Below are 19,826 nucleotides of genomic sequence, written 5' to 3'. Positions count from 1 at the left end.
GATGTCATGTGTGTAGGACTGCACAAAGAGCTGCAGCCAGAAGCACCAGCATGCAGCATTGTGACAGAAAGCTCCTGTACCTAAGCAAACGTATAGCGAATGAAGGACTTAAGAGTGATTGAATTATGATGAAAATGATGGTTGTCTTGTTTATTTCAATAATGTACAATTAGTGAGACATATGAACAAATAGCACATATAGCTTACACACAATTGAATATTATCGTTTTAATGTGTATTATTACTTTTGTATTTCAATGCGACGATAAAGCAGCAAATGCTTACCGATTATCATTATAGTTGTTTCTTGTATGTTACACTCACTGCGCCTTTAATATAAAAAAGACTACATGACATAGCGTGAGAATAATTTTAGAAGGGCTGATTATAACCAGTAGTGCGAGATCCATGCCTTAAAAGGGGAAATTCAGAAATAGTTCTTTGTCGTTCTGTGTTGTGAACAGAGGGCGCCTGTTTTGGATTCAGTTGGTTTGTGGCGTTCCACGTGTTGTAGTAACCAGACGATCCGCTAGACGGCGCAGATTCCCAGGAGTGGTAAAACTACCAAGGTCTGTGGCTGTGTCATATACTGGGGTCTCACCCTAGATTCTCCTAAGAACTTAATGACGTGGATAAGATCACTTTATTGGCTATATACAATTTTTGTATTAGGAATTTGTCTTTTCGCATACCCCAACTTGCTCTCCATGAGACACACAGACAGGGAGAGAAACTTAGGGTCAGAGCACAGGGTCACCCATTTATACGGCGCCCCTGGGGCAGCTGGGGTTAAGGGCCTTGCTCAGGGGCCCAACGGATGGCAGAGGATTTCTCTGCCAACCGCGGGATTCGAACCAGCAACCTTCCAGCCACAGAGCCACTGCACCACCCCAGTGGTGTACATCCTGATTGTGGCTATGTAGCTTTTGAATTGATTTATATCTTTAAACCAATTACATTTTTATGCAGAAAATTAAACCAAACAATTGAATCTCTTTAAAAGAACGACATGACTCCTTGCCTTTACTAAATACTTTTTTCTAGCCATCACAGGAAACTACACTTTAGCAAGGCAATTATTTTCAACTTTCATTTGAAATTTAATTTTAAAATTAAAATTATACTTAATCAATTTATCTTTTAATTAAATGATGCCCAGTATTTTCTTGAAGTTGTTTTTGTTTTAATAATTTAGTCTCCTCCAGATTCCGTTGCCATTTTTAAATAATTTATCCTGTTTATATCACTGTTATTTAATTTTTTACAGCTGTCATTACAGACACTGTTCTATGATTTACAAAAACTGTTGCCATGGTAACTGATTCTCTGGTTAAGCTTCACAGAGCTAATTTCCATCCAGTATGCCAGGGAACCAAATAAGCATTATGCTACCTGAAAAACAATTCGAGAGGATTTTGTGCACTGATGAAATGGTTCCCCTTTGTGTTTCCTGTCCTTTGGTTGTGAGTACATCTGGAGAACATAGCTGTTTCACCCAGGAGTATTAGGTAGCACAGCCACAGACAGTAAGAACAACAGAATCACCCTAGTATCATACTGAAGGCAGTACAACTAGCAAGTGGTATCTCTGCTGTAGTGCAGTGTTGAGGACCTAGTAACAGACACACACAAAATAAATACTGACAGAAAATGTTTCAACTATTTTCCTTCAGTGTAAAACCTTCTGTCCTGTTTTTTCTCAGAGTAGGAAAAAATGCTAAACCATTTTCACCCATGACCACTTATATCAAAATATATGACCACTTGTAGTCAAAAATATTTCCTGAAATCTAAATTTCAAATTGCCCAGTAGCTATATCACTCTGCAACTCACAACTGGCAACCTACTGAAGCTAAGCAGGTGTGAGCCTGGTCAGTACCTGGATGAGAGACCTCCTGGGAAAACCTGTGGTTGCTGCTGTAATAGGTGTTAGTGGGGCCAGCAGGGGGCGCTCACCCTGCGGTCCATGTGGGTCCTAATGCCCCAGTATAGTGACGGGGACACTATACTGTAAACAGGCGCCGTCCTTCAGATGAGACGTAAAACCGAGGTCCTGACTCCCTGTAGTCATTAAAAATCACAGGGCGTTTCTCGAAAAGAGAAGGGATGTAACCTCAGTGTCCTGGACAAATTTCCCATTGGCCTTTACCAATCATGGCATCCTAAGAATCCCCATCTATGAATTGGCTTCATTACTCTGCTCTCCTCCCCACTGATAGCTGATGTGTGGTGAGCATTCTGGCACACTGTGGCTGCCGTCATAGTCACACTATGGATGCTGCACATTGGTGGTGGTGGAGGGGAGTCCCCATTACCTGTAAAGCGTTTGAGTGGAGTGTCCAGAAAAGCGCTATATAAGTGTAAGCAATTATTATTATTAAATGCCAGCTCCAGAATAACACACTCAAAATTTCTAGAATGTTCCTCCAAATACAAGCGAAACATTGTAATCCAATTTGTTTTGCTGTTTGCATCTCTGTTAGATGCTCGTAGGAATTGATTGGGTTGTGTAACTCAGGACAGTGTCCAGGACTTTGACCTGTTTGGATGTTATTTTTCTTCTTCTCCCTTTAATAAATACATTTAGAATTATAAATGCTGAACTCTTTGATCAAACCAGAATATTTGAAATTACTACTAAAAGATAACCGACAGTGGTCTGGAAAAAAGACCACTACAAACGTAGGCCTCTGCAACAAAGTGTTTGAGAGGTAATATAGTTGGTGTATAGTTTTCTATTAGAATTATTGTTTCTACTGCTGTTACAATAAGTAGCAGTACAAGATCTGTAGAAGTAGTTGTCCTTGTTGCCTTGATATTTTGACAGCTATGTGCAATGCAGCTAGTGTGAAGAGACTGATAAGAGATAATGAGGGAAGACAGATGGAAAGGAAGAAAAAACATTTTAAAAAACGAAATCATGCAGCTGCTTATCACTTTGTGGAAAAAAAGACAGAAGCATTTTGAAAACAGTTATTACACTCAGGAGGGAAAAACAGCTGTTATTATAGTCAAATCTGTCTGAGCTGTATATGTTCTCAATGTACAGTGTGGAGTTAATTAATCTTTAATGCCCCATTCCCTGCCTGTGCAAACGCATCAAAAGGCACCACAATGAGGCTGTTAATAATTGACACCAGGGAAGGGGCTGGTGTCATGGGTAGCTGGCCTGATTCCAACACTGTCCTCTCATTAGCACAGAGACACTGATTGGCACCCTGACCCTCAGTGAATGTTATTCTGTTTGCCATGCCCTCTCCCCCTTGTAAAACAAAAGATCCTTCAAGACCCAAGCAGATATCCACTGGCCATGTTTTACTGCTGCTATTGGGCACTCAGTGCCATCCTACAGAGCTGCACGGAAATAGATCTGGGAGGGTACGTGCTTCCAGCTGGATTGTGAAGCTAGGAGGAGTTTGCATCATGTCGTGCACTGTGCCATTGTAGGAACTGTGGGATAATGGCTCTCATCACAAGTCTGCAGTAGAAGCCAGCAATTCGACAATAGACTTGTTCTTGTTGTTTTGCACTTTTCCAAAGATGTGCTCTGCCCCTTTGACAGTATAACCAAAACAAGCAATGCTGCCCTCCCTGCCTGCCCTCTTCCAGTGAGGCATGCACATAGATATGAAGCAAAAAGGAAGACATCAGTAATACACTGAGGCAGAATTCATCTCTGATTCCACTTCTCTGCTACCAGAGCAGCTAAAAAAGGACACAGTCCAAGGAATCATGTGGCCCCTGTGAAAGCAACATGCTTTCAAATTGAATTACAAGTGCACCTCATCCTCAATGGAGCACGGGATTAATGAGATTAGCCTGTCCTGCCAGGGTTGTTCGGGAGGGGGGCTGATCTCCAAAACAGCAGAGCCTGCTGGTAGGAATGGGGGGGGGGGGGGCTCAGGGACCCTGCAGCAGCCCTGGCATACAGCACAGGGCCTGGCACCCCTCTGCAGTGCCACCCTTCATGTCCATCATCTCCTGAACCCTCATAGCTCATGAGCTCAAAGCTCATGAGTAAATATCTATACGTTTTTCTTTACGCTTTTATTCCCTTCATTTTTAATGCAGACATGTTTTTGATTGATCATACTTTTTTTTTAAATTAAAGCTACAGGAAAAAGCCAAGTTGCCTCTCAACAGTCCTGTGCTGTTCACTAGAATGGTCACCGATTAGGCTTGGCTGTTCTGTAACTACAAGTTTCATTCTTGGCAGGCTTGGCAGGATATTGTGTTTTTTTTCAGTGAATGACATTTTTGGAGCCATAACAGTTGATTCCTCACCCCTCCTCGCTGGTCAGACCTACAGGCCAGGACAGAGCTTCCCGAGGTGAGACTGTGAGACTGTCCTCACAGCTGCGGTTCTTAAGCTTTTGGTTCTCAAAATATGTTCTCGCACCCCTTATCAAATATTTCGGAGGTGGGTCAGTTCTTTAAACCTATAATCTGTCCTAACTATATAATAAAATATATAGAATAGGAGTGATATTAACTGCATACACACACAATACCAGAGATACAGGCTCAGACACACATACAGAACAATAACCAGCTGGACCATATTGAGACTCCAGCCTCTGCCTCGGCCTCTGCCTCGTTATACAGTTCCAGTGGGTGGAAAGTGACATTCCAGCCTGCGCTAGACACTGAACACTAAAGAACAGGAAAACACAAACATTTATTCAGATTTAAATAACATCCATTTAGCATTCTTATATATGTGATGCTTTAATAATAATCAGCATTTTTTACATCAATACAGATAAATCTTCCAGATATCACATAAGTATACACATAAGTGAATATATAGGCATAGATATATTGATGCATACACTGATATATAGACATACATTGATATATTGATTAAACAACACAATACTATATTTAGATGTTATAGGACTTGAGAAATATCTTTCTTACATTTATTCCTGATCACTCAAATACAAAATTATTTTTAAGATGTTCCAAATAAGTCATTACATTTAAAAGATTTTAAAACCTTATTGCACTATGAACAATACTAAGGAGAACTGTGTTCAATGGGATCTCAACCACTGAAATAGTTTTAAAGGAATTTTAAAGGAATGCAGAGTACTTTACAGTAGGTCCAGTCAGCACACAGCCTCTGCAAACAAGCTTAGTAAATGGGTGTGTGGAGTTAAATGACGTCTCCGTAAATCAACAGCAGTGTAAGAAATAGTGTGAAGATTTAAACTGTTTTTTATTATACTGTCGTGATAACCCATCTCCTCCAATCTTAATTCTTCATGATTTAAAGAAACCTGGAGGATCTGCAGGTCTGTGTGTGCTCAGAGTAGTGTGGCACCAGACAGTGCACTCTGAGCGTTCAGAGTAGTGTGGCACCAGACAGTGTGCTCAGAGTAGTGTGATGCCGGACAGTGCACTCGGAGCAGGAGCTACACCAGCCAGTGTGCTCAGAGCAGGAGTTACACCAGACAGTGCGTTTAGACTGCGTTCACGTCGTTTTCTCACTTGAAAGCGTTTGCAGAGTTTATGTCGCATCTCCATCCTTATATTAAAGACATTCCTACACGGGAAAGAGAGCATTATTTTGTATTGCCTGTGTTTCATTGGAATGATTTTATACAAAACCAAAGACAGTCTTAAATGCTTGTCATTAACTGGTCAGAATCTATTGACATTATACAGCCGTCTTGAAGGATTTCAAGCAGTCCGATTCGAAAGCTTAAAATAATCAGTCTCTCGCACCCCTTTCTAAAACTAAATTAAACCCGTTCTCGGTCTTAAATGTAATTCCATTTGGTTTTCAGTTAGTGGGCACTGGTCCCGACCTCCGGTCTCCTCATGTAAAACAAACAGGAGAAACATCCCACACCTCACCACACGCCCAGTCACTGACAGCTCTCACGAGGCGGAGACGTAGCAACCATACTTGACAACAGGTCCGCTCGGCCCTCATTGGACGAAAAAAACCGTTAGCTGACCCTGTCAAGACGCTCACTGGCTGCTGCAGCTGTCACTCTCCTTCGATTGTCTCCGCCTTCCCTGTGGTTGCAGCTAGGAGAGGAAAGAACCGCTTGCTGTGAGCAGGGTTGTCACAGATATTGAATTAAAAACAGAGAAACCGGCGACTTTGGGAAGCAATGCATTTTAGACTTTAAATGGACGTTTTTGTGAAGTGTAGTCGAAGAAGCTTTAGATAGGGCCTTCGGTTTTAAAATAACTGGAACTGATCTGTGCACTGCGGTTGTGTCCTGGCAACCTGAAGTAGTATTAATTTACCGGTGCTTGTGGCCGGAGGGAGGCTTCGTAGTGACCGTATAAAACCGAGACCCGCAAGCAGATCCCTTCCAGGCTTCCCGATCTCCCAGCCAGCGCGCCCGCAGGATTTTGTACGTTTTCAGGCTGATGTGGGCCGCATCTTTTAAAATTCGGGGAAATATATTTTTATCATGGTATTCAGTTTCTACTTCGGTGGCTCTCTTAGCTGTCAGGCAGTCGTGGTTAATTTGGTGGGATATGGAATTCTTTGTAGTTAGTCTGTACTGCACGAAAGTTTTAATGGACTTCCAAGTATAAATTTTGTTTTAAAATATTCAACATAAACGAAACTTATCTAAATGATTCGGTTTAATTTTAGCCGTTTCCCTTAAAAGGCGTCTTTGAATAAATACAGTACATAAATTCAACGGAAGAAGATACGATTGTGCGATGTAGGCGCATCCACTGATGATGTAGCTACCGCAGAGGGAGAGAGTATTATTGACTGCTGGGGGATATAAACACGGGCATATTTTGTCCTCCTGTTCATGTGTTTTGAACAATAACCGGAGATGAAGCGGTGCAAGTCTGACGATTTCAGCCAAGCTGAAGACAGCGGCAAGTCGGGGGGCGAAGACACCCCGAGTGTGTTCGTTGTGGAGGTGAAGACCGGGGACACAGCGGGGGGCACCCATGACGCCTGCAGCGAGGGCCCGAACCCGCAAGCCCCTGTAACCAGGAGTAAACCACCAGATCTGAAGGTATTTCGCTCTTTCCGCCGCTTCCTGCATGCGTGTGAGATACCGCACAGCGGTTCTAAGGCGTGGTACACCACCAGGGACATCGAAACAGCTGCCCCTCTTTAACTCAGTGCCTGCAGTAAGGCGATGTAGCCACATCACGACAAGAGACCAACAAGAATGAGCACGCTTTGTCTCTAAGCACTTCCGCTTAGTCCGAATACTGTGATGTGTTTTCCATCGTGCGAGCACCTGCTGACTCAGTTTTTACTGCTGTCACCTCCCCACAACCCTCTGGCCACACACCACAGCCCCCGTGCGAAGGGCTCTTCGGATTCACAGGCTCCTTTCAAAACCAAGACGTGATAAAGACTTGGCTTAGCATTAGAAAACCCATATTCTACAGGCCAAAGTACCTATATGCTCATCATACATTCTCCAGCTCCTACCCTCCAGCACAGTCTCCTGCACTGCCTTAACAATACGAGAGGGCTCAGTTTAATATTGTGCTGCAGATGTGTATGTTACCAAATAGAGAAAGGATTCAAATGAACTTGTCCTTTTCACTTCCACATTCTTAAGTGTACTGAAGGATAGCCATCTTTGTTTAAAGGTGGTCAACCATCAGAGAAAGCTTAGAAATGAATATTACAAAAATAGAAAGTAAGAGGCTACTGTACTGACCTACACAGTAGTCTGTTGTACCTGAAACAACTGGCTGTACTGGACAATCTGCTGCACTGGACATTGTGGTACTGGACAAGACTATACTGTTCTTGATCAGACGGGATGATGCAGTCTTACACTGCATTTCACATGACTGAACAGGACTGTACTGTACTGGAACTGTACCTAACAATGCTGAGCTTCATTAGAGTAGACTGAGCTGCTCTGGACTGGACTACAGTCCTCTGGGCTGTACTATGCTGATACCTGTATGTGGGCATTGTGACTACAGAAATCAAACTAGGTGTCTACAAGCATGTAGCTCCAATGGCCAGCGTCACAGCTGCAGGCCAGCCTATAACACTGCTGTGACCAAGTTATGTGGAGAACTTCTGGTGAGTTCGTACAGCTCAGGTCAGACTATATACAATATACAACTTTACAATCACCCATGTGCGTTAACCCATAGAAAGGGCACTTTGAAGATCCAAAGACAATCCACTTGGCTCCTCACAGCATTTCTGATCTTTTGAATCCTGCACACTGGGATAGTATCGGAATAGCTTTTCATAATTCAGCATTCATTTTATCAGAAACCACATAACCATGTGAGAGGAAGAACACGTTGTGCTACCTGTAGAGACATTCTTGTACACTCTCCGGTTGTATGTGTTCTAATATAGTTTTCAGTTATTTACACTGAATTGTTAACCTGAAGGGGGGCTGTATGAAGGCAGATGTAGTTGCAGGGGTGCCAGGCCAGCTGCCCGCCCGCCCTGGCCCGGTGGCTGTACAGACACGTCACACGTCACTGCATGCCTGTGAGCTCTGAATCCTGAACAATGACACAGCGCCTCATTGTGACGAAGCAAGTACTGAGCACTGCTGCATGCTGCACTGCTTAAAAAGCATATTTTCAGGGTTAATATGCTGCCGTGTACTGTGTTTGTGGTTTCCCTCTGGTACATGGCAGTGTCTCCCAGACTGTGACAAGGCGGTGCTGCTCTCTTGACTCCTGCGGGGTTGTTAGTTGGTTTTGGCCCAGGACTGCTGCCGGTCCTTTGTCACCCGAATTGATTTCTGCTTCAAAGGGTAGTCCATCCACAGTCCTGGAAGGTAAAGACTCATCTAGGTAAACGCACATGGTGACTAAAGGCAGACTTGCCTGTGTGTGGGTTGTGCATCTCTCTGATTTGGCGTGGTAGTCAGCGCAGTCTGAAGTCACACACCTGTTGATTCCTGTGGCACGGACAGTGCAGTTCTCCTAATGAATGATCGTTGTGTCCGTTAAAATCACTGAGCTGACCCACTGATGGGCTGTTGTGGTGTAGTGTGACACGTGCCTCTAATGTCAGGTTTAACAAAATGCTGCAAATTAAAATGTACAAACCTTACTTATGTCTAGATTACTTTTATAATTTTACACCTCTCACATTATTTACATCAATCAGAAATCTGTTGCTGCTGAATAACTGTCCCATTAAAACGGGCAGCAAAGTGAAGCTGTGTTTCACTGCAGCTGTGTGCTTTATTACCAGGCGGTTAAAGGTCTAGGAGGGGTTTGATTTAAAATACACTGGCTTTTTCACTGCCTGCCTGCACACACCAAGCCCTGGCCTGTGGCCGCTCTCGCAGGAGGGCTAAAGTGGCGTGGCGCTTGTCTCTCGCACGGCAGAAGATCCAGCAGCTGTCGGAGGGCTCCATGTTTGGCCAGGGCCTGAAGCACCTCTTCCACAGCCGGCGGCGCTCCCGGGAGCGGGGTCACCAGAGCTCCCAGGACTCGGCGCAGTCGCTGCAGCTGTCCTCCGGGGGGGCGGCCGGGGGCCACTCCGACCACGACTCGGCGGACGAGAAGGAGCGCTCCCCGGAGATGCACCGGGTGTCGTACGCCGTCTCGCTGCACGACCTGCCCGCCCGCCCCACGGCCTTCAACCGCGTGCTGCAGCAGATCCGCGCGCGCCCCTCCATCCGCCGCGGCACCAGCCTGCACAGCAGCAGCCGGCGCACCAAGAGCGGCCCGGCCTCCGAAGGGCCCAAGAGCAGCAGCCCCCACATGGGCCGCCGGGGCCCCCAGGACAGCTCCCTCACCGCCCTGCTGCACCAGGGCCGCCCGCGCTCCTCCTCCACCACGGACACGGCGCTCCTGGCTGCGGACGCCACACTGCCCTGGGGCTCAGAGGATGCTGACCGCTCCGGGGACAAGGTGAGACCACTGAGAAAAACTCACAGCAGAAGTCTTGTTCTAGTCAAACCCAATTAGGAATCAATTCATACACCTTTGTTCAGCAACATTTGAACTTCAGGATCTCAAACCCGTAAATACATCAATAACGGAGGGGATCCACTCCATCCGCTGCTGATCTGCCCTGTACAAGCCCACAGAGGAATTTAGCCAGGACTAAAAGTACACTGGGATCTCTAATGACCAGTAGTCAGGACCTCAGTTTAATGTCTCCTTTAAAGGACAGTGCCTCCTATAGCAGTGCCCTGGGCCTCTGTGCAGGGCTGTTGGTTGGCAGATTCTATTCCAAAGGAAAAAATATCACCTGTTATTCCAAAACATCACCTTCAGCAGAGATCTGGTTCCTGTTTCCTTGGGGTCTCCCTCCCATCTTGGTGCTGACCAGGCCCAGCTTTGCTGAGGTCCTGAGATCCAGGGCTACAAGATTGGTACACTGCCACCGGTTTTCTGAACACCATGCTGGACTTGCTCACTCATCATTGCTAAATGCACATTAGATGATTCAGTTTCTTTACAAGAGTATTAGTGTGTGCATTAGAGCACTTCTAGTGTTTGTGTGCTAGAATGCACTGTTGTGTGCATTTGAGAGTACAGTGCTTGGTTTGTGTGAGGGAGAGTGGTACTGGTGTCTGTGTGTGTTAGGGAGAGCAGTACAGTTGTGTATGTTAAGGATAATAGGTGGGATACAAGCCGGATCCAAGGTCCCAGGGATTAGTTTGCAAGGCAGATAATCAGAGAAATCCTGCATGACCTGTAGCTCAATTTCCTCTGCTTCTGTCAAAACTCATACAGGAACAGGTTCTGACAATAAAGACTAATGAAACTGTCATTGCGAACTTCTACGTCTGCTTATTGAAAGACTGATCTAGCTCTTAATAATTTGTGTTATTTTTTAAGAAAACAGTACATAGGGTGTACATATTGTACACATAAGATGGTGATACATGTTGGATGAGTGTGGCCTAGAAGATGTCTATTGTCAAAGTTCTGATTTTTTGTGATTAACACTGGTAAAATGGTATGGGATTCAAGTTTTAGGGTTTTTCATGAACTCTAAGGCAAGTGTAGGACAATTAGTTAAAAAAATTGATATTGAGGGAGTGATAATAATAATTATAATTACTTACACTTATATAGCGCTTTTCTGGACACTCCACTTAAAGCGCTTTACAGGTAACGGGGACTCCCTTCCACCACCACTAGTGTGCAGCATCCACCTGGATGCTAGATGTATCCAATTGTATGGATGTAGTCTCTGGATCTTGCAGAGCCCTAGATATAGTAAAGCTCTGGGTTAGGATTGTTATTAGGATGTATCCAAATCAGTGGAATGTGGAAGACAGACTTTTTGATAATGGGCTTTTTTTGCACCGTTCCTCAGTGCATGTTTAGAAGTTCAGGCAAATGAATGAAGGTTGCTATGCTGAGTTGTACCAACAGCAGCAATAGGGTGATGTTTAGCATTCTCGTCCTCTCCAGCACCCAGAGTCTCCTTGGTTACAGGTCTGTGGAGGCTGGCTGTGCTCTCCTGCAGCCCAGTACAGTTCGTAGTGTAGGAGGACCACTACTAACAGCAGGCTGTTTAATGCATAGGCTAAATTTAGCTGATGGCTCACCCACCGGTGGATTTTTTTCTCCCTCAATAACAACAGGAGTGAGCGTGAGATGTTAAGCTGTTCTGCACAGTCCTACTGTACCTGCTCCTCGGCGGACAGGGAGATCAGCACTCATGCCTCTCCACTTGGCAGGGAGCTCGGAAGGTCGAGAGTTTGCAATTAGGAGCACATGAGGCTGAAGTGTGAGAGATGTAAACTGAGCAAGTGAGGTTTGCCTGCATCAGGCGCTGATTTGCAGTGTTGTGAAGAGTTAGTCGGTGTTGTTGCTCGCTCGCAGTGGGGCATCCAAAACAGGTTCTGCTTTCTGAAATTAAAGCTGCCCGTAACATCTGAGTATGGAGGGCACTGAGATTCATTTTCCCAGAGAGATGGGACATTCTAGGCTCCCATCCAAGTTTCCAAAGAAAAATATTTACTTGACGGAGCTTTCAAAGACAAACATTCCTATGCAGATGCCCTGTGCCTCTGCTCCTGTACTGGGGCGTCTTGTGTTGCCAGAGGGGAGGTGGGTCAGCTGTCTCAGAGTGGAGCCTGGGGGGGGATTGTGTGACTGCCTTCCCCAGTGGGAACCTGCCCCTGCCCTTTCCCTCTGGTAGAATAATAAAGTCAATTATAGAGGGTCTGCAGAAGGACTATGAAAATGTTAGCTCGTCATCATCACAACCATGAGCAAATGTGGAGTAACTTTAGGGTGGGAAACTGTGATGCAACGTTTTCTTTAAGTGTTTGTTTTCCTGCGTGTGATCTGCGGAAAGGGCTGTGGTCTGGTTATCAGTGGGGGCTGTGGCGAGGGTGGCACGGCTCCACACTGTGCTCCCTGAGGGTGTTTGCTGTGAGCAGTATCTGACTGATACAGACTAGATGGGGACTCGAGTAGGAGCATGTTGAACAGCTGCAGTTTGTGAAAGCACTGCTTCACAGAATATTATCTATAGCCATTATATAATCTATAGCCATTATTTCTTCAACTGCTATCACTCAGTGTAAAGAAAGCCATTGTAAAGGCATGCAGCCTTGTTCTGACCTACAGTCCAGTGTCCTCCAGCATATAGATCTGTATCCCACTGTGCCAGAATAGAGAGCTACAGCACTTGCTCGTGTCTGGCTGTGTCTCTGCACAGTATAGGGAGTAAGAGAGCTGTAACACATTTGCTGGCCCTTTGGGGTCTGAATGACCTCAATTCCCCTTCACCCCTCTTATAGAGAGAACAGAGATGGGAATGGGAAAGTTGACAACAGGAGTACTGCAGGGTGACTTAATACAGAATAAATGCAAAGTCCACACATAGAACTTTCCACCTTGTGCGAGGCGGTGTAGGTGACACAGATTCAGCCTTTTACTGGAGAGTTGCACCATGGCAGGTCCCACCAGAGGTCTTGAAAAGGCATTCCAAGTGTGGTGGGAAGATGCTGTAGTACTCGCTGGGAAGCAGTGGTACTAGTGTGGTAGGGACAGGTCTCTCAGGGCCCTGCACACTACACTGAGCAGAGCTAAATACAAATGTACCTTGACCCCACAGACATACAGGGACACCTGCAGAAGGGGTGCCTGGCATATAGAGCATGTGAATGCGGACTGATCTTCTGCATATTTCATTAATTGCCAATGAATGGAGTTGATATCTTGTAATATGAATGCCAATGAATGGCAGCAGAACAGGGGTGTCTGCGCCCCAGCTGGCTGTCGCTGGCTTCCTGCGACAGGAGCAGGGCCTCCAGCTTGGTACAAGAACAGGATCTGTTGGGATGAAGTGGTGAGGATATTGTGAGGAAGAAATACAATCTGTGCTGGAAGTGTCACGACTTTGATCTCTTTGTGTTTCTAGTTTCTAGGGGACATAAGCAGGTATTGTTGTACATTCCTGCCTGTGTCAGAGACTTTATCTTTAGACAGTAAATTTAACCCCCATCTTCAGAAAGGATGGTGGTGGGAGTGGGCTTCTTAGACCCACCAGATATACAATAATATAAAAATTAAAATGTTGTTTTTTAGTTTTGTTGTCCTGGGCTTATTTTAAAAAGTAATTCTGAAAGTTTTTTTTTTTAGAAAAATCTTGGTGCTGGCTTACATTAAAGGAAGAAAAACTTCAGTGGTTTTTGGGAACTGCCACAGGTACAGTAAGACACTCAGTACACATGAACTTGGTGGAGTAAACAAGCCCGTCATGGACAGTCATTAGGTTGCTCTGGGAGAATTCAGTAAAAGTTTTATTTTATGTGTTATGATAAGATTTTATTGCAAACTAAGTATGAAACAGTTCCTTAGACTCATCATGAAGTTGTATTGATGCTACATTTAATATAGAATGTACAGCTATGAATGTGTCCTTATGTATTAGTTTCACAGGGGTTAGAAAGGTCCCCCTTGCCCAGAGGAGCTTGTATACAGACTTTTGTGAAGAGAAGGAGGAAGGAAGCAATCGGCTCTTGTGTTTCTCAGCCGAGTCATCATGGCTCTGCCTGTTAATTGTGTGAAGATTTGGCAGTGTTGCAGTCGAGGGAGAGTGGACTAGCGGGGGGTCTGAGTGGAGGCTGATTGGTGTTGCTGCCAGGGTTAGTCACCTCTCCTGGCAGAGGGCAGGTAGAGGCACATCGTCGCACCACCCAGCTGTGAGTTTATCAAGGAAGGCAGCGTTCAGATTGATCTGTATTGTGTTACACTAGAGCCACTTTTCTGTGCATTAACAGCCCCTGAGGGAAGAAGAATTGTTGCTGAAAACAAAGCAGAAGAAAAAAAAGAAGCAAGGGAGACAGGGAGCGAGGGAGACGGGGCGACAGACAGGGAGCGAGAGAGACAGGGAGACAGAGAAAGCGCGAGATGGAGTGAGGAGACAACGAACGAGAGAGAGAGGGAGCGCATCAGTGTCGTCCTTTGTTCGCCAGGTCCGTGTTCCGCTGGCAGGCAGTGCCTCGCCGCGCCGCGCCACAGAGCTCACAGCTGTCCTGCGCCTTGCATGTTCTGCCACACCTATTGTAAAGCAGGGCTCTTTGTTTATCTTTCCGTCCATCCTTTCAGCATTCCCTTTTCCATATCCCCTCGTCCTTTGTGGAGTGGGATGTTTTCCAAATGTGGCGCAGTAGTGAATAAGAGTGGAAGGCGCTGCGGTGAGGGTGGTGAAGGAGCTGTTGTCAGGGGTGAATTATACACCGTGGGGCTCTTGGGGGGTGAAACTAATTGTACTACAGCGGCTGGCTGGGAGAGAAAGACTACAACAGCTCATTCGTCCGCAAGCTGGGAGAGAAAGACTACAACAGCTCATTCGTCCGCAAGGGATTTTATTTATGAGCCTATTGTGTGTGGTGGGTTGTAAATTCAGTATACATTGAGGGGCTTTAACAGCACGAACAGAGCAGCCCATCACTACAGCCTTCCTTCACTTCAAGCTCTGCTGTATTGGAAAAATCTTGTCTTTCTGTTAAGAATTCATGTAGCGTTTTGGCTTAGGAGTCTTATAATCCCCTTCAAAAAAAGATGTGTCTGAACTGACTAACATGGAGTTTATTGTTTACTGTGGCTCTGTCCTGCCTTAGTTTAGTCCTTTGTCTTGCATTCTATTTTCCTGCCTGCTGGCCTTCCTGCTGCCATTGTTCCTTCTCCTCAGACAGTCTGGGCCTCACTGGCAGGAGAAACGATGTTTCATGCCAGATCAGAGCCACATTAATACTGTGCGGCTGAATGAGCTTGCTCTGTCTCAGAGACGTTGGACTAATTAAATGAGAGCAGAGGTGCAGCAGTGCTTGTCTACTCTTATTTCAGAGGTGTTTTTAAGGGAAGTGGAAACCGCAGAGGCATCAGAGACTGAGATTTCAGCAGGCTGGTGGCCTTTTTACCACACTGCTGTGGCTGCTGACAAGTCTGATGGAGTGTTGGACCTGGCCAGCGGACAGGGGCTGACTTCACACACCCAGGAGTGACATCGGAGTGATAAAGCCAGCGGTTGACTCTGGTGGTCTCAGTCCCGTCCACACTGTTTGATCCATTCTGTTCATTTAATAGTCTTGCTTCACTTCACTGTTGTTGCTGCCACATTCTGTTGTACCCAAGTATCCATTCTCCAGTAACATGAATGAGGTATGCAGTAGTAACACAGCAGTAATTACATTATGAACTGTTCGATTCCTGGGGATCTATGGCCCTATGTAGTGCCAGTCCAGTCTCTCAGCCCAGACACAGGGCTCAAAATCAATACGGATCCACATGGCTGCACATAGGTGACCTGAACGTGCACAAGTCAGGATTTTATTTTCCTTCAGATGTTAGCTGCATGGCATAAGCTTGTTTCATGCATTGCTAATCAAGAAGGGATCAATATCTGCTGAATATTTGATCTTGCAACACCTGCTTAATACATGAAAGTGCTGCTTTGCTTCCTGCTGAGGCTGCCAAGATTGCCCTGGTGTTAATACATTTTCTTTCTTGCCATTCAAGCTGTTTTCCTAAAAGACAACATTTTCTGTTTTCCTCCCATGCCAGGTGTACAGTGGTCTTATACAACTGGAGTGGGATGTGGTGTCAGCAGTGCTGAAGCTCTTGCTGTCAGCTGAGGAACCAGGGCTGCAACAACAGCCCTTTGTGAAGCACTGTTGTCAGATACTGTCATGTGTCTCTACCTGCAGAGTCTGCTCTGCGTGTGGCTAATTTGGCTAAAATCTAGATTAAGAATAAAGATAGACAATTTTTGGTATTACAGTGTTCTTTTGCTCTGTATTACAAAATGAAGTAAATAATGTGGGCAGGAATGCAACACTTTTATTTAGGATAGGCATTTGTTCAAGAATTACAATTGACTGTGATACAAGCGTCCCACGGTGCTGCCTAACCCATCCTCCTGTACTGTATGTCTGGGACAGGCTTCGAGTTGGCACGAGCCTCGTCAGGAGTCAGCAGCTCTCGGAGGTCGGAGATGTTGATTCTAAGTGATCAGGTGGAGGTGTGTACAGGCTGGGACTCAGAGCTTCACCACAGGATTGCAAGGGGAGGGGGCAGCCTTTCTCAGTGCAGTGTCCTCTGGGAGCATTCACTATAAATGTTACTTCCTTCCGGAAGCCTCTCTGTTCTCACACTTCCTCTCTCTCCTTTCTTTCTCAGTCTTCCTCTCTCTCACATACTCTCCCTGTCTTTCTCTGTGGCAATCCAGTAATTGAGCTATCTTTTTCATCTGCATCACTGCTGATCTTCAGGAGATATGAGCACAAAACTCTACTGAACACTGCTTCCTGGAAGTCATTTTTCAGAGGGACAGTTATGACTCATTTCCATTTTAAAACCACATCCAGAGAATCCAGTACTGTGAATTACTGCATATAAAACATAACACAGTGATTGTGTGGTGGTCATGCACTCAGAAGTTGATAGGAATAATGCCTTTAAAACAGCAAGTTAATTCACAACAAACTTTAAAATGAGATGCTGTGCCGTTATGTGTTGGTCTTGTAGGGTGTTTCATAAAAACAGTGCAGAGAGGCAGCTAATTAAGGGCTTTGGCAGAGCTCTTTGAAGTGTTGTGTTCAATAATTGCTGTCTGTAGACACACGGGCATGTTCACACGGGCGTGGTCTGACTTTCCAGTGACTTTCTGGCCACAGCTACAGCCACAGTTCTTTTGAAAGTAGGGCAACAGAAAAGACGGGGTGTGAAACTAAGCATCAGTCATACAGACTCTGTGAAGTGTAAACCACAAAATATTGCTGCAGGTAAAATTTTATAGGCATAAGTCAGCAGTCATTCAATTATAAATTGCAAAAGAAGGAAAAAGTACACTGTATATTAATTTGTCCTAAGAGCATAAAAACAGTTACAGAGATTAGAACATATGGCTCATCTAGTTTGTGTTTCCTAGAGATTGACTTTTCCACTAACAAGTGGCAAAGTCCTTTAACCTATCAGCAGCGAAACACAAACCAGAGGATAGAAGAGGAAACTGTGTGTAAAGAGTGGTAGAAGTCTGGAACAAGGCAGTAGCCTGGCTTCCTTCAAGAAACTGCTGGATGGGATCTTGGAATCAATTAACTACCAAACAAGCTTGAAGGGCTGAATGGCTGCTCTCGTTTGTGACCATTCTCGTGTTCCAATTCCAGCAGCCATTACCTGAACATACAAGATACAATATATTACAGGATATCAGCTTCAGTAGTGTGGGGGGGCTGTGTTGTTCCTTCACATAATGCCTTGTAAATAACATTTTTATTATTTGTTATATTAATGGAATAAACATATAGTGATAAATGTGATGATAGCCAATCCCTGCTTCATATTAATTGCTTGTTACTAAGGAAGCCCTTAGTATAGCCTGAACCTTCACCCAAACCATAGGACTGGGTTTCTGTAATATTTTTTAACCTCATCAATACAATTTTAACAGGTTGTTCGTTGATAGACATATCAAATACCTGAGCTGATGTTTAAGAACACTTTGCATGTGAATATTGTTGTAGTGTTACCAAATCTCCACACGAGGGAGCAGTTGTGCTGTTGCCATAGAGATGTAACTACTATGGAGGGAATATAAGTAGAGAGGAACAGCAATGATATCCTGAGCCGAATGAATGGTCCCATTGATAGGAGGGTGCTGATAACTAGAACCCATCCGAGAGGCAGTTTTAGGAAATGCATTATATGAGATACGTTGTCTGGATCACATGTCTCTCACACCAGCCTCACTGTGCTCTGCTGTGGTTTTGTATTTCCTTCACCAAGAACAATGAACCATGATAGAGTTTCAGAATCCCCGTTGTACAGAGCGAGTCAAAGAATAAGGGCTACCACGTGACCTTCATGGTACATTGATTATCACAAGGACTCCTCTAACCTAATTCTCTTTTTGAACCTGATACTTCAGAATCTGTGTAATATGAATGGAATTTGACCTATTTACCATGAAGTGGGAACACTGAGCCTTGTCTGAGATGGTAATAATGGCATTAGTCCAGAATTACATGGAATATATGTTTGTACTCATGAAGAATTCTACCCTGTTGATTGTCAAAGTTGGGAAATTTGTGTGTGGAAAAATAGTTCTGGCTAAATCGGAACGTAATTATGCAGAGAGTCCTGGTTGTGCGCTGGCGCCTCTCTCTCTCTGTCTTGCGTGTGGAGTCTGGTCCTCACAGGGCTGTTTGAGGTGACAGGGGAAGGACGCAGGTGGCCAGACAGCAACAACCAATCAGGGAGCCCTCAGCTGACAATGCTGCCCAGCCATAGTGCATGGTGGGAGTTGGCTAGGTTGCCTTAATCTGCTTGAAGACATTGAGCTGAGAGAAGGAGCTGCCTCAGCACAACACCAGAGCTGGGGTGGCACTCTGCTTGCTGCTGCCACTTTTAAGCTGCTGGTGGCTCCGTGCTAAAGGCTCCTGATGTTCCTCAAAAGGAGGAGGGAGAGTAATACCAGCCTGCCATGTCAAGTGGCATTCAAAAACGAGAGAAAAAGATAGTGTTTTCCCAACAGGGAACGCAGTGTCTCTGGGACCACCATTTTGTGTCTACTAGTCTGCTGGTGATGATAGTGTCCTCTGCTGTGTGCTGTCCTTATCCATGGAAATGTATGTGGTCAGATTTGTATGTGGGGCACATTGCATTTTTTCACAGTGCATAGCTTTAACAATTTAGTTGCAAGAACAGGTCAGTTAACTTCATAAACTCCCTATATTTTAAACATCTGCCGCATTTACAGTACACGTTTTTTTCCGTATTGTGTGACAGAATAAGGCACGGAGGACCACCTGATATTACTCCCCATGTAATGTGTTCACTTTAGATTCATGCTGCCTGAACAGCTTGATGCACTCCAGTGGTCACTGCCTTTCCCTCATGCGTGGGGAGCTCGCAGTGCGTTGTCTGCGCATGTGCCTCGCTGGCGGCAGAAGGGGATTATGGTCTCCTCTCACTAGACGGGCTGACCCCGTCAGGAGGCTGCAGGCTGGCCCCAGGGCGGGCTCTGAGCATCCCCTGAGGGAGGGGTGGGGAGGCTCCTGTTACTCTGCTGGCTCGGCAGCTCTGCTTGCCCCTGTCTGTTGCGTGGACCTTGTGGCCAAGCTTGTGTTCGGTCAGGACCCTACAGCAGTGCCCGTGGGCAGAGGGTTATGTGGACAGTAAGTGAGTGTGTTTCAGTGTTGAACTAGCTTCAGGACACCAGTGCATGCGGGAGGAACTCAGCACCAGCTCCTCTGTGTGTGCCTGCGCTGGATTACCTGTGTTGTTCATGTTTCACCCCCTTGGGCTGGCATGGTGCATCCAGAGGTGAGTGAAATCTTCCACCCTTCCTCCACCCTTCTGTTAATCTTTCCTTATCTTCTTCACTGCTTTCACATTCTATGAGCAG

The 19,826-nt window shown here is 45.4% G+C and overlaps 1 protein-coding gene across 3 annotated transcripts in view; it reads left to right on the top strand.

Moving 5' to 3' along the window:
• Nucleotides 1-4,980: 4,980 nt before the first annotated feature.
• The window catches only part of tmcc2 (transmembrane and coiled-coil domain family 2), a 38,972-nt gene continuing 24,126 nt past the window's right edge, over nucleotides 4,981-19,826 (top strand). Inside the window, exons 1-3 of one of the 3 annotated variants that reach the window (XM_015342755.2) lie at nucleotides 4,981-7,005; nucleotides 9,326-9,853; nucleotides 14,197-14,391. In XM_015342755.2, coding sequence (XP_015198241.1) covers nucleotides 6,817-7,005; nucleotides 9,326-9,853; nucleotides 14,197-14,391 — 912 coding nt within the window. In that variant the 5' untranslated portion in view covers nucleotides 4,981-6,816. Of the gene's footprint in view, nucleotides 7,006-9,325; nucleotides 9,854-14,196; nucleotides 14,392-17,930; nucleotides 19,745-19,826 lie in introns of those variants that run through there. The other 2 variants (XM_006628483.3, XM_015342760.2) reach the window with 2 other exon arrangements.

The sequence above is a fragment of the Lepisosteus oculatus genome, chromosome 5, assembly GCF_040954835.1.
Source record: "Lepisosteus oculatus isolate fLepOcu1 chromosome 5, fLepOcu1.hap2, whole genome shotgun sequence".
NCBI lineage: Eukaryota > Metazoa > Chordata > Actinopteri > Semionotiformes > Lepisosteidae > Lepisosteus > Lepisosteus oculatus.
The sequence above is the reverse complement of the archived record's forward strand: the minus strand, read 5'-3'. Positions and strand labels throughout refer to the sequence as shown.